Source organism: Carlito syrichta, unplaced genomic scaffold (genome assembly GCF_000164805.1).
Source record: "Carlito syrichta isolate Samal-C Ts95f unplaced genomic scaffold, Tarsius_syrichta-2.0.1 Scaffold314334, whole genome shotgun sequence".
NCBI classification, from domain to species: domain Eukaryota; kingdom Metazoa; phylum Chordata; class Mammalia; order Primates; family Tarsiidae; genus Carlito; species Carlito syrichta.
In genome coordinates, this window is record NW_007258430.1 from 191,873 (window position 1) to 205,743 (window position 13,871).

Here is a 13,871-nt window from a genome sequence, read left to right on the forward strand (position 1 = left end):
CAGAACCCGTGGGCTCAGGCAATCCATTCACCTCAGCCTCCCAAAGGCGCAGGATTACAGGCTGAGCCACCGAGCCCGGCTAGGAGTTCCTTTTTTAATGGGAGGGGTGGTGGGATGATTTTTAAAGCTAAGGACTCTCTATAGAAGTACCACATTTGGCTGGGCCTGGTGGCTCACACCTATAATCCCAGAACTTTGGCAAGAGGATTGCTTGAGTCCAGGAGTTCGAGACCAGCCTGAGCAACTTGGCGAGACCTTTTTTCCTACAATAAATCAAAAAATTAGCCAGTGTGGTGGTGTGCGCCTGTAGTCCCAGCTACTTGGGAGACAGAGGCGGAAGGATCACCTGAGCCCAGTAGGTCGAGGCTGCAGTGGCCGTGAGCATGCCACTGAACTCCAGTCTAGGCAACAGAGTGAGGTTTCCGATTCAAAGAAAAAGAAAAGAAAAGAAGAATCATCACATTTATATGACACAGAATTCCTTTTGTTGCCTTTATAGGTGTTGTGTTTAGTGAAAAATTTCAAATATAGTCGGCCTTCCATATCCATGGGTTCCATATCCATGGCAACTAGTCATAATTCTTAAAAAATTGCTTCTGTACTGAACATATACAGACTTTTTCCTTGTGATTATTCTCTAAACAACAGAGAAACAACTTTTTTTTTTGAGTTAGTGTCTCACTCTGTGTCCCAGGTTGAAGTACAGTGGCACAATTATAGCTCACTGTAGCCTTGACCTCTTGGGCTCAGGTGATCCTTCTGCCTCGATTCCTGCATAGTTGGGACTACAGGCACGTGCCACCGAACCCAGATAATTTTTAAAAATTTATTTTTATTTTTTCTGCAGAGACAAGGTCTTGCTATGTTGCCCACACTGGTCTCAAACTCCTGGTCTCAAGTGACCCTCCTACCTCAGCTTCCCAAAGTGCTGAGGTTATAGGTATGGGCCACGGTGCCCAGTTCAGAAACAATTATTATTACTATTATTATTTTTGAGTTGAAGTCTCACTCCATCACCTAGGCTGGAGGGCAGTGGCATGCACTGCACTCCAGCATCCACTTCAGCCTTGCAAGTAGCCGGAACTACAGGTGTGCACTATCACACCCGGCTAATTTTTTGATTTACTGTAGAAATGATATCTTGCCAAATTGTCCAGGCTGTTCTGGAACCTGTGGGCCCCAAAATACATCATTTTATATAGAGACTTGTGCATCCTAGGATTTTATTTTATTTTATTTTTTTGAGTTGGAGCCTCACTCTGTCATCCAGGCTGGAGTGCAGTGCCACCGCAGCCTCAACCTGCTGGGCTCAGGTGATCCTTCTGCTTCAGCCTTCCACGTAGCTGGAACTATAGGCATGTGTCACCACACCCAGCTAATTTTTTGATTTACTGTAGAGATGAGGGCTCCCCAAGTTGCCCAGACTGGTCTTGAACCCATAGGCTCAGGCAATCCTCTCACCTCAGCCTCCCAAAGTGCTGGGATTATAGGTGTGAGGCACCGTGCCTGGCCACATCCTAGGATTTTAGTGTTTTTTAAAAAAATTATCCTGGTAGATACTTTATTATGCATAAAAGTGTATTAAAGCCTGTTGGGAATGTTAACATGTACTGCCATACTTGAGGCTTTTTTTTAAAGTTGTATTTTAAAGATGTGTGGTACAATTCAGGATTAGGTATACAAAGATTTTAGTATTTGAGGGAGGTCCTGAAACCAATCCTCTTCTGATATTGAAGGACAGTTGCAAACGAAAATAGAGATATAGTATAATGAACTCTCAAGTACCCATCACCTAGTTTCAACCATTGTTAACGCATTGCTAATCCTACTTCATCCATACCACACCCACTTCCTGTCCCCATGCCCCCATCAAAGATTACTCGGAAACAAAGCTCAGATATATCATTTCTTCTGCAATACTTTAGTATTTATCTCTAAGAGATAAAGACTTCTTTTGTAAATGTAAGATCAATATAATTATGCCTAATAATTCCTCATCTTTATCAAATTTTGACTGTCTATATTTCCTCAATTATTATATATGAATATACATACATTTTAGTTTATTTATTGAAAATAAGGATATTACATTGAAATAAGGATATTACATTGTGACATGTTGAAATACCTTTTAATTCTTTTAATGTAGAGCTTCCCTTTCCATCTCTATTTTTCTTACAGTTTTTGTTTTTTTTTGTTTGTTTGTTTGTTTTTTGAGTTGGAGTCTCACTCTTTTGCCCAGACTGGAGTGCAGTGGCCGCTCCCTGCTGGGTTCCGGCGATCCTTCCGCCTCAGCCTTCCAAGTAGCCGGAACTACAGGCATGTGCTACCACTCCCGGCTAATTTTTGATGTATTGTAGAGATGAGGTCTCGCCAAGTTGCCCAGGCGGGTCTCGAACCCACGGGCTTAGGCAATCCACTCACATCAGCCTCCCAAAGGCGCGGGATTACAGGTTGAGCCACCAAGCCCGGCTCAGTTTTTGTTGTTTTTGAGAAAACTAGGTCAGTTGTCCTATGTAATTTTTCATGATAAAGTCTTGATTTTGCTGATTGAAACCCTGTGGTATCATTTGGTATCATATTTCTTATAAATTTGTTATTTTGAAATATTTATACATTGTAGAACACCTAAATTGAGCTAATTAACATATGCAAGGTAACATAACCTCACATACTAATTTCTTCTATTTTTTTTTGAGTTGGAGTCTCACTCTGTCGCCCAGACTGGAGTGCAGTGGCACGCTCCCAACCACCACAGCCTCAACCTCCTGGGCTCCGGCGATCCTTTCACCTCAACCTTCCAAGTAGGAACTACAGGCGTGCATTACCACGCCTGGCTAATTTTTGATGTATTGTAGAGATGAGGTCTTGCCAAGTTCCCCGGGTGAGTCTCGAACCTGTGGGCTCAGGCAATTCACTCGCCTCGGCCTCCCAAAGTGCTGGGATTACAGGCTGAGCCACCGAGCCCGGCCCATACTCATTTTTTGTAATCAGAACACTTAAAAATTTACAGTCTTGGCAATTTTCAAGGATACAAAACATTTTTATTAACTATAGTCACCATGTTGTACAATAAATCTCTTGAATTTATTTTTCCTAACTGAAATTTTGCAAGCTTTGACCAACATCTCCCTATCTCCCTACCCCCACATATATTTTGACCATCGAACCATATATTACCATGGGCCAGTGTATTTTTCTGTAATAAGTTGCTTTGGATTTTTTCCCTTTGCTTTCACGCAAGACATATCCTTGTATTATCAGTATCTCATCTAGAATCAAAGAAAACTCATTTGAGACTGTGTCACAGAAGTGAATTAGACAGGAAAAATGAGTTGTTTAGCAGAAGTAGAAGTATGACAAACTATAAGGTATAAGGAATTTTGCACTACTGCAAATAAACAGGACAATAAAAAACATATGAGAAGTCATGATTGATGACATAATTGAAGTCACAATTGATGACAACCCAGATGTTTTCAAGTATGTCAATTAATTTGGAACTGGCCTATGAAAACTCACTGTGGTAGACTCTGTTTCTAGGACCTAGCTAATTCCAAATACTAAACTAAAACTGAGAAAAAATATTTAGAACCTTCAGTTAGTTGTAACATTCTTTTTCTATGCCACATTCTTACTACGCATATACTTGACTCTGTCAATATTACATAAAGAACAGATACCATACCTGAAAGCCTATTTTTGATCCTGGAGTCCTATTAATAATTGCCAGCTGATGACCCTGCTGCCACTTAAAGAACAGGTGTTGAGTCTTGGCATCAGGCAGACAGGCCTTGTGGTCTCGCATCAGGTCATTTGTGATAAACTTGCAGTGATTCCCTGAGTGCAGTGTTGCATACAGAAGGAATGGGTCATCCTCTGAGCTGAATCAGGCATAAGAAAGGACACAATCAAGCACACCCGAGGAGGTAAAGGACAGCTTTTCCCACCATACTTTCTTCTTATTTTCCTACTTTCCTTAGAGGTGCCTCCGAATTCTTGATCTACATGATCTCAGTGATAATTAGGAATCACCTGGAAGCCCTTAGCTAAAAAAGCAATACCATCTAGAACACAGACGGAAAGTTGAGGGGAAGAGAATGCTAACTGGGATTTAACAGCTCATTAGGCTCTCCTATTAGAATGAGTGAATTCTTTTTTTTTTTTTTTGAGTTGGATTCTCTGCCGCCCAGACTGGAGTGCAGTGGCCGCTCTCGGCCACCGCAGCCTCGACCTGCTGGGCTCTGGCGATCCTTCTGCCTCAGCCTTCCAAGTAGCCGGAACTACAGGCTCACACTACCATGCCCGGCTAATTTTTTGATTTATTGTAGAGATGAGGTCTCGCCAAGTTGCCCAGGTGGGTCTCGAACCTGCGGGCTCAGGCAATCCACTCACCTCAGCCTCCCAAAGCATGGGATTACAGGCTGCGCCACCGAGCCCGGCTAGAATAAGTGAATTCTAACAATTCTCTCTTCATACTCAAAAACTTGTTCTCTATGGGCATCTTTCCTATTTGCCTCACCCATCACAGAGCACACCTTTTTCCTCCTTTCCTCACTCAAATTCAAGAAACATCCAAAATACTACTAGGGCAAGATAATACTTTCTTGCAATGACCAAACAACTGGCTGCCAAAGTAGTTTCTGGGCAGTCACCTATATCAGTGCTCAAAAGCATCTCCTGCTTTGAGAAGAGCCAGTGATTCAGAGTCTCCAACAGTCCCTCAACCGTAGCACTTTGATTTATGTGCTGTAAAATGGCCATAACTATCTTGGCTTAGGAGATTCGGATGCAACATGTCATACACCTTATGTCTTGATTCAGATGACCCAAACAAAATAGGACCATTTAAAGTTCACCTTATCCTAAAGTATTTAAAGTTAATGATAAAATGACAAAGTCTGCCTTAAAACTCTCCAGGAAAAAAATAAAAAGAAAAAAATGTGGGGTTTCATGCAACAAAATTAGCAAAATGATGGTAATTGTTGGAGCTAGGTGACAGTTACATGAAAACTCACTATTCACTATACTATTCTCTCTACTTTCACGTATGTTTGAAAAGCTTCCTTGGTACATTAGTGGAAAATAAGAGTTACTGATAAAAATTTATATATTCAAATCCAAAGCCAAAGAAGGCCAGTGAATCAATTTTTACAACTGAGTTTGGAATTTCAGCAGATACAATAAATACAGGCCCCAAAATAAGCAGTGAGACCAATTTCCAAAAAGCTTCTTGGGTATAACACTGCATTTATGTAATTCTTCCATATAAGAAATAATAATGAGCCGGGCTCGGTGGCTCAGCCTGTAATCCCGCACCTTTGGGAGGCTGAGGTGAGTGGATTGTCTGAGCCCGCGGGTTCGAGACTTGCCTGAGCAACTTGGCGAGACCTCGTCTCTACAATAAATCAAAAACTAGCCGGGCGTGATAGCGTGTGCCTGTAATTCCAGCTACTTGGAAGGCTGAGGCGGAAGGATCGCTGGCGCCCAGCAGGCGAGGCAGTCTGGGCAACAGAGTGAGACTCCAACTAAAAAAAAAATAAAAATAAAAATAAAGAAATAATAATGATGATGATGACAGCAACTCATATGATTTCTAAGTACTTGGTGCTGTGCCAAGAATTTTACATGTGTAATTTACATGTATTATCTTATTTAATCTTCACAACAATCCTAGGAAGGTTATACACGAAGAAAGGAAGACACAGAGAAGGGCAAAATCTTTCTCAGATAGGAAGCGGCAGGGCCATGATCTGAACCTGGGCAAACTAATTCCCAAGTCTGCGATCCTAATGTCTACTCAGTGTTGCCTAAAGTGATTGTATAAAGAGCATTAAGTCTTCTACCTAATGGCAGAAACACCCTCTCCCAGCTAAAGAAAAAGGAGATTTGGTTTGATATCTAAATGAGGGGCTAGCTGCCCTGCTTCATGCACTGAGAGCCATTTTACTTTTTTTTTTCTTTTTAAAGAATGAATGATTTGGGGAATACTGGCAAATCTTGAAATTATTACATTCAAATAAATGAAACCTAGTTGTGGAGCTGAGACATACACACTCATTATTCAGGCAAAGTTGGAAATAACTTTTGTCAGCCTAAATAGTATGAAAACCTAAATGCGCATTAAAGGTTCATATGCACCGTGAAGGATCTGTGCTCCTTCATATAAGTTGCTTTCTTTTTACTTTATGGACACTATAGATTTTGTTACTGACCATGTCTGCCATGTTCCTTTGGCTTCCTGGGACGGGAAGTTGCAACTCAATAGCAATTTTCTCTATATATTTAGAATAAAAATCCAGACTTCTTGCTTATCTATCAAGACCCACGAGGTCCTCTCTAATGTGGTCCCTGCCTTCTCTCTGACCTCAGAATCTATTATTTTCCCTCTTGCTGTTATAGCCCATGCACACTGGCCTTTTCCTCTTCCTGCCTCAGGGCCTTTTGAACACTTGCTGTTCCCTCTATCTCGGAGGGTCTTCCCCATCCTCCTCAAATGTCTCACTCCTATCAAATTTGCCCCCTCAGAAGGGTATTTCCTGGTCACCCCCAAACACTACCCTCTTACCTATCGCCTACCTAATCCCTTTCTATCCACTTTGCTTTATTGTCCTCATAGTACTTATCTCTGCCTGGAATGATATTATGATATTATTTGTTTATATGTTTATTTGTCTTACTGTTTATTTTAAGTTCTAAAAGAGCAGGGACTTTGTCTTGTCCACAAAACAGGTGTTCATTTTTGTCAAGTATTTGCTAATGATCTACTTAGGCTCTTATGGCATATATTCTGTGTACTAACCTCACTCCTGACTTATCTTCCCCATTTCTTCTTTATCCTGATTTCTTCATTTGTTCAAGTTCTTCCTGTTATAGAAAGTTTAAGTTCTTCCTGCCTCAAATATTTTTTTAAATGGGGTTGAGCATACATATATACATGCATTTTAAAAATAGGTTTTTTTTTTTTTTTTGAGTCAGACTGTCACTCTGATGCCCAGGCTAGAGTGCGGTGGCACGCTCATGACCACTGCAGCATTGACCTACTGGACTCAGGTGATCCTTCTGCCTCAGACTTCCAAGTAGTTGGAGTTACAGGTGTGTGCTAGCATGCCCAGCTAACTTTTTATTTATTGTAGAGATGAGGTCTCGCCATGTTGCTCAGGTTGGTCTCGAACCCTTGAGTTCAGGCAATCCTCTTGCCTCCACCTCCCAAAGTGGGATTATAGGCGTGAGCCACTATGTCCGGCATTTTTTTTTCTTTTTTTTTGAGTTGGAGTCTTAGTCTGTCACCCAGACTGGAGTGCATTGGCATTATCATGGCTCATTGCAGCCTTGACCTCCTTGGCTCAGGTGATCCATCATTCTCAGCCTCCTGAGTAGCCGGGACAATAGATGCCCATTACCACGTCCAGGTTATAGTTTGGTTTTTTGTAAAGGCAAAGCCTCACTATGTTGCCCAGACTAATCTCAAATTCCTGGCCTCAAGCGATCATGCTGCCTCGGCCTCCCAAAGTGTTGGGATTACACTGTGAGGCCTCGCGCCCAGTCTAAAAACAGGTTTTAGAGTAGGTAACTAAGAAACAGGTGACTGAAGCCCAGTGTAACTTACCTATTACCTCCAATACTTACATGTTATCAGCAAAAAAACAGCTAGCTTGCTTTTGCACTTTTTCCATATCATTCTGTCTCCAGCGGGAATGCTGCCTTAGCATATGCTTCCGGCCCAGGACAAGCAGTCGCAGATTCTGCTTGGCTAGTTGAGAAACTACGTCCAAGAGCTAAAAACAACACACACAAAGCCAGCATCCAAAAGGGTCAAAGAAAGACTCTCAAATAAGTGGAGTAATTCTTTTTTCTGGTAAGGAGTAAGAATATAGTCTGTTATAATTTTCCATCTTTGAAAGCTTAAGGAAAATGCTTCCCTATTATAAATTAGTATCTAACATCTTCCTACTGGTCAGGCCACGTTGGATGCAGGGAGGCTTTTCTAAGCACAGACTAGTTCAGTTGTTTTTAAACTGTGTTCCCTAGGCCACAGGAAAAGAAATAGAGAGGCTCAAGAAAGATGGGGTTTTGTTTCTGACACACTTCAAAACCTGTTTCAACACAAACAGCTCAATCTTTGTATATTTATAACATTGGTATTCTGCATAAATTTTCTTTTGAAGAAAGCGTTCTACTTCTTTTTTTTAAGTTTGCAAATGATTAAACTAGGTAATGACTTTACAGTCAACTTTTTCATATCATGATTTTACTGCTAAGACTGCTGCCTTTCACTGAAATCTCTTTCTCCCAAAGATCTGTCAACTTCCACCCTCTAGTCTAGTTTCCAGTCAATTTGTCCCCATTCTCTCCACTTCTCACTTGTCTTGTGTGCACATGAACTCCTCAAAGGTCTAGACTTGGATTTTTAGCAAATCTAGTACTTTGGTGAGCTTGCCTATACTCAATCTTTCATAAGGAAAAGTGTATAAATTACTTTCATGTACAACTTATTTAACTAAGCTGTGAATGAAAATTGCTAAGTAAAACACAACCTGAAAAAATTATGTTATATAACAATGCATCAGAAATATAAAGTCTCTTTAATTTGTAAGAATTGCTGGACCCACAAAAATCACAAGTTGGGCCGGGCTGGGTGGCTCAGCCTGTAATCCCGCACTTTGGGAGGCTGAGGTGAGGGGATTGCCTGGGGCCGCGGGTTCGAGACCTGCCTGGGCAACTTGGTGGGACCTCATCTCTACAATAAATCAAAAATTAGCTGGGCATGGTAGCGCGCGCCTGTAGTTCCAGCTACTTGGAAGACTGAGGCAGAAGGATTGCAGGAGCCCAGCAGGTCGAGGCTGCGGCGGCCGGGAGCAGCCACTGCACTCCAGTCTGGGTGACAGAGTTAGACTCCGACTCAAAAAAAAAAAAAAATCACAAGTTGGAAGTTATAGAAGAAATTCTTAATTGTCTAGGATTTTGGTTGGACTTACAGTTTCTACAGCAGGATAAACTTAAAAAGATGAGGAAGTCAGGATAAAAAAGAAATAGGAAGGTATGTCAGGAATAGGTCTTGGGTCTTATATTGATTTTAATTTAGTTTCCCCTTACTCATAATTTGTTCTCCTGTAGATTTTCAGGACATTATTTAAGGTCCTATAATCAATAAAATTAATTCATTTATTTAGTCAGTTATCAAATATTGTATTAGCACCTGTTATGTCTAATATACACGTAGACTCTGAAAATCTAATAATGCATTAGCAAAGGCTGAATTTTTACACATCATTTAATGCTTTAGATTTATACTGGATTTTTGTTCATCCTACTCTATTACTAATCTTATTATTTCAGTAAGAAGTTTTAGTCCTAATTATTAGTTTCTACAATGGAGACCCAGAATGGTTGAGGTATGGTGGATCACATCTGTAATTCCAGGATTTTGGGAGACCAGAGTGAAAAGATCACTTGAGGCCAGGAGTCTGAGACCAGCCAGGGCAATAATAGCGAGACCCCCAACTCTATGAAAAAAAAAAAAAAATAGCCAGGTGTGGTAGTGTGTGCCTATAGTCCTAGCTGCCTGGAAGCTAAGATGGGAAGGTTGCTTGACCCCAAGAGGTCAAGGCTACAGTAAGCTCTGCTTGTGCCACTGCACTCCAGCCTCGGCGACCGAGTGAGACCCCTTTACTTAAAAAAAAAAAAAAAAAAAAAAAGACGTAGAATAGACACAACTTGCCCACTGCATGTGAACTAATATTCAAGTAGGTAGTTAGCTCAAGAACACCAAATCCAAAGATTTACAACTAGTAAAATATAATTATTTCCTTCAAAGCTAGGTTTGTGGCTTCTGTGTTCATTCAATAGTTATTTCCTAGACCTCTCTATGTATAAGGTATATATATTAGGTATCACAGCTATAAAATTTTAAGACATAGTCTCTGCCTTTAGTAAGGGTGTGTCCAATATATTTCTTATGCAGCTATCAAACCTGGGAAAACATATGCTGGCTCTATATATCTTGAATGGTTAATAAACATTTTCTGATTAGCTGAAGAATATGCCCAACATCCATATTTATCCATAATAAATAGCACTTACTGAAAACTTGAAAAATGAAAGAACCGCTCACAGCTCACTATTCAAAAATTGTTCATGTCTATTTGCCAATCTTTTTATTCTACGCATTTAAAAATATAATTTATAAATTATTATTTTTAAAAGTTGGACTAAAGCCGGGCTCGGTGGCTCAACCTCTAATCCCGCACCTTTGGGAGGCTGAGGTGAGTGGATTGCCTGAGCCCGCAGGTTCGAGACCCGCCTGGGCAGCGAGACCTCATCTCTACAATAAATAAAAAAACCAGCCAGGCGTGGTAGCGCAAGCCTGTAATTCTGGCTACTTGGAAGGCTGAGGTGGAAGGATCGCCAGAGCCCAGCAGGTCAAGGCTGCGGTGGTCGGAAGTGGCCACTGCACTCCAGACTGGGTGACAGAGCGAGACTCCAACTCAAACAAAAAAAAAAAAAAAAAAAAAAAAAGTTGGGCTAGTAATCAAAAGCAAACATTTAAACATTTGCACTAGGAAACTCTTATTCATGAATTCAAACAGCTCATAACACATTGAGAGTACATCTTCTTCAGAATGCACTTATAATATTCCTTTTTGGCTGGATGCAGTAGCTCACACCTGTAATTCCAGCACTTTGAGAGGCAGAGGCTAAAAGATTGCCTGAACCCAGGGGTTTGAGACAAGTCTGGGCAATTTGGAGAGGCCTCCTCTCTACAAAATATTAGCTGGTCATGGTGGTGCATGCCTGTAGTCTCAGCTATTTGGAAGGTTGAAGTGGAAGGATTGCCTGAGCCCAGCAGGCCAAGGCTGCAGAGGCTGTGAGCATGCCACTGTACTCTCTAGCCTGGGTGAGAGTGAGACTCTGACTCAAAAAAAATACACACACACAAAAAACCCCCCAAAAACAATTCTTTTTAAAGCTATGTTGAGATTATAGATTACTTTCAACAAGTCCCAGATACAAATGGCAACTGGACCCATTAATAGGAATCATAATCACTTTTTTCATTTCCATATGAATTTCCATAGTTATTGTAAAGATACAAAAAAAATTCAAAAACAATTTTTGATGCCTAAGTTTCCATGCAACTGGTAAAGACATAGTTTAAAAATAAACACAATTGGGTCTTCACAGCTATATTCCGCTTGAGATAAATGACCCTGAGTTCACTAATAGTACATTACAGACTGGAGCCCAAGGAAGAGCAGAAAAGTTTTATTTTGAACTACTCTGGGGCACCATCTTGTGGTGGAGAGGTCTCTACTAGCAGCAGCTCTCTAAAAACAATGAAAACAAAGGAGAATATATATGAAAGACAGGAACAAAAGATGAATGTGCAGAATAAAGGGACTACTAGCCTGAAACCCTGTGACAATCCAGCTATGAACTTATTTTCTCTGGGATAAACTCCAAGGCTAGATCCAGTGGGCTGGGTCAGAGTCAAAGGTATATTTAGAATTTAAAAAAAGTTATTAAAACTAAAATCTAAATCTAAAATCCTATGTTAGATAAAAAATAAAACTGAGAGGGAAGATAGAGCAGATGTACTTCTCCCTATATCTTTTACTAAGTACAGTTAAAAACCCTGGACATTATCTTTAAAATAGACATAAGAAGATTTTGAAAGGAAGGGGGGAAAAAAAGGGCAAACTGGCCAAGGACCTCAAGACATGAGGATTGACATGGTGATGAGTTCCTTTGGTTTTCTTTTTGCTCCATGTTCCCAGACTTGGGGCTGAAGAAGTTCTCAACCTGGAAATACCAATGTGTACAGACCAAAAAGAGGCCAACAAAGGTCTTTTTCTCTCTAGCCAAAGGACCAGGAAAGAGGCAGTCTAGTCAGAAAACTTGGTAAAATGATGACAAGTTTGACTGTGATACTGTGATGCTGCATGTGCATGCATGTATACATACATTGAGAGCACCAAAAAAAGTGTATACTTTTTTAATTTTTAAAATTAAAAAATAAGCATTTATTGAAATATAATTCGCATATCATATAATTCACCAATTTAAAGTGCTTGTGATTCAATAGTTTTAGTATGTTCACAGATATGAGCAACTATCACTGCAGTCATTTTTAGAATATTTCATCATCTCAGAAAGAAATCCTGTACCTTTCAGTTATCACCTCCCTACCTCCCCAATACCCTCAGGCCCTAAGCAACCATTAATCTGTCTTTGGTGTCTATGGATTTGCCTATCCTGGACAGTTCAAAAGAATGAAATCATATAATATGTGGTCTTTTGTTTTTAGATTCACTTAGCATAATGTTCTCAAGGTTCAGTCATGTTATAACGTGTAACAGTAATTCTACACATTTATGAAAGGAAAAAACTGTATTAAAATTGTAATACTCAGTATATACCGTTTGACTCCTGCAATTACAAGAGGTTCTCAAAGTGATTACCATCAGCGTCCAGACACTTCTGAAAAGTACTTCAAAAAGTAACACATAGATAATATCACTCAAAATGTGTATACAATTTTTGGCACCCTCAGTGTGTACATGTGTGTGTATGTATGTACTGTATATATAAAACACCTACAGCCAGGCGTGGTGAACTGTAATCCCAGCATTTTGGGAGGTCAAGGTGAGAGGATTGCCTGAGCCCAGGGGTTTGAGATTAACCTGGATGACTTGGTGAGACCTCGTCTCTACAATAAATCACAAAAATTAGCTGGGTGTGATGGTGTGCATCTGTAGTTCCAGCTACTTGGAAGGCTGAGATGAAAGGATCGCCTATTCTGCAGTGGCCATGAGCATGCCACTGCACTCTATCCTGGGTAACAGAGTGAGATTCCAACTCAAAAACAAAACAAAACAAAACAAAACAAAAAAACACCTACAGGACCACTAAAAATGCTATACAGAGAGATACACTCAAAAACACCAGAGGTTTTTTAAAAAATCAAATTATAGAGAAATAAAAATGGAATTCTAAAAAAAAGATCAAATAGGCTATAGGAAGGCAGGAAAAACAGAACAGAGACAACACACAGAAAACAAAATGGCAGTTATAAGCCCTAACATGTAAATAACATGAGGTGTGTGTAAATACACCAATTAAAAGACAGAAATTGGCAGAGTGGATTTAAAAAGATGACACAACTATATACTATCTAAAATAAACTAACTTCCTTATAATGATATAAACTAGGGGAAAGTAGAAGGATGGAAACAATTATATACCATGCAAGCAATAATTTAAAAAAAGCTGGAATGGTTCTGTCTACATGAAATAAAATAGACTTCAGAGCAGAGAAAATTACCAGAAACACAAAGGGACATTATATAATGAGAAAAATGTCAGTCCACCAAGGAAACATCTTAAATTGTGTATAACCAAACAAGAGAGCTGCAAAATATGTGAAGCAAAAGCTGAAGAGCTGAAAGGAGAACTATACAAATCCAAATTATAGTTGAAGACTTCAACCCTTCTCTCTTAACAGCTGAGAGAACTACTAGACAGAAAATCAGCAAGTATGTAGAAGAAGTCAACAACACCATCTAGGTTCATGAATTGGAAGGCTCTATATAGTAAAGATTTCAATTCTCCCTAAATTGATAATTGGGGTTAATACAATTCCTATTAAAATCCCAGCAAGACTTTTTGTAGTTATAGACAATATTTTTCTAAACGTTATGTGGAAAGGCAGAGGAAGTAGAATAGTTAAAACAATTTTGAAAAGAAAGAATATGCCGGGCTCGGTGGCTCAGCCTGTAATCCCAGCGCTTTGGGAGGCCGAGATGAGTGGATTGCCTGAGCCCGCGGGTTCAAGACCCACCTGGGCAACTTGGCAAGACCTCCTCTCTACA

The 13,871-nt window shown here is 40.1% G+C and overlaps 1 protein-coding gene across 4 annotated transcripts in view; it reads right to left on the reverse strand.

Annotated features, from left to right (window-relative positions):
- KIAA0391 (KIAA0391 ortholog) overlaps positions 1–13,871 on the reverse strand; it is a 156,379-nt gene that overhangs the window by 1,524 nt on the left and 140,984 nt on the right. For all 4 annotated transcript variants that reach the window (XM_021719237.1, XM_021719235.1, XM_021719236.1 and 1 more), the window contains 2 exons: positions 7,630–7,778; positions 3,689–3,884 (listed from right to left, as the gene is read on the reverse strand). In XM_021719237.1, the coding sequence (XP_021574912.1) occupies positions 3,689–3,884; positions 7,630–7,778 (345 nt within the window). The remainder of the gene's footprint in view (positions 1–3,688; positions 3,885–7,629; positions 7,779–13,871) is intronic.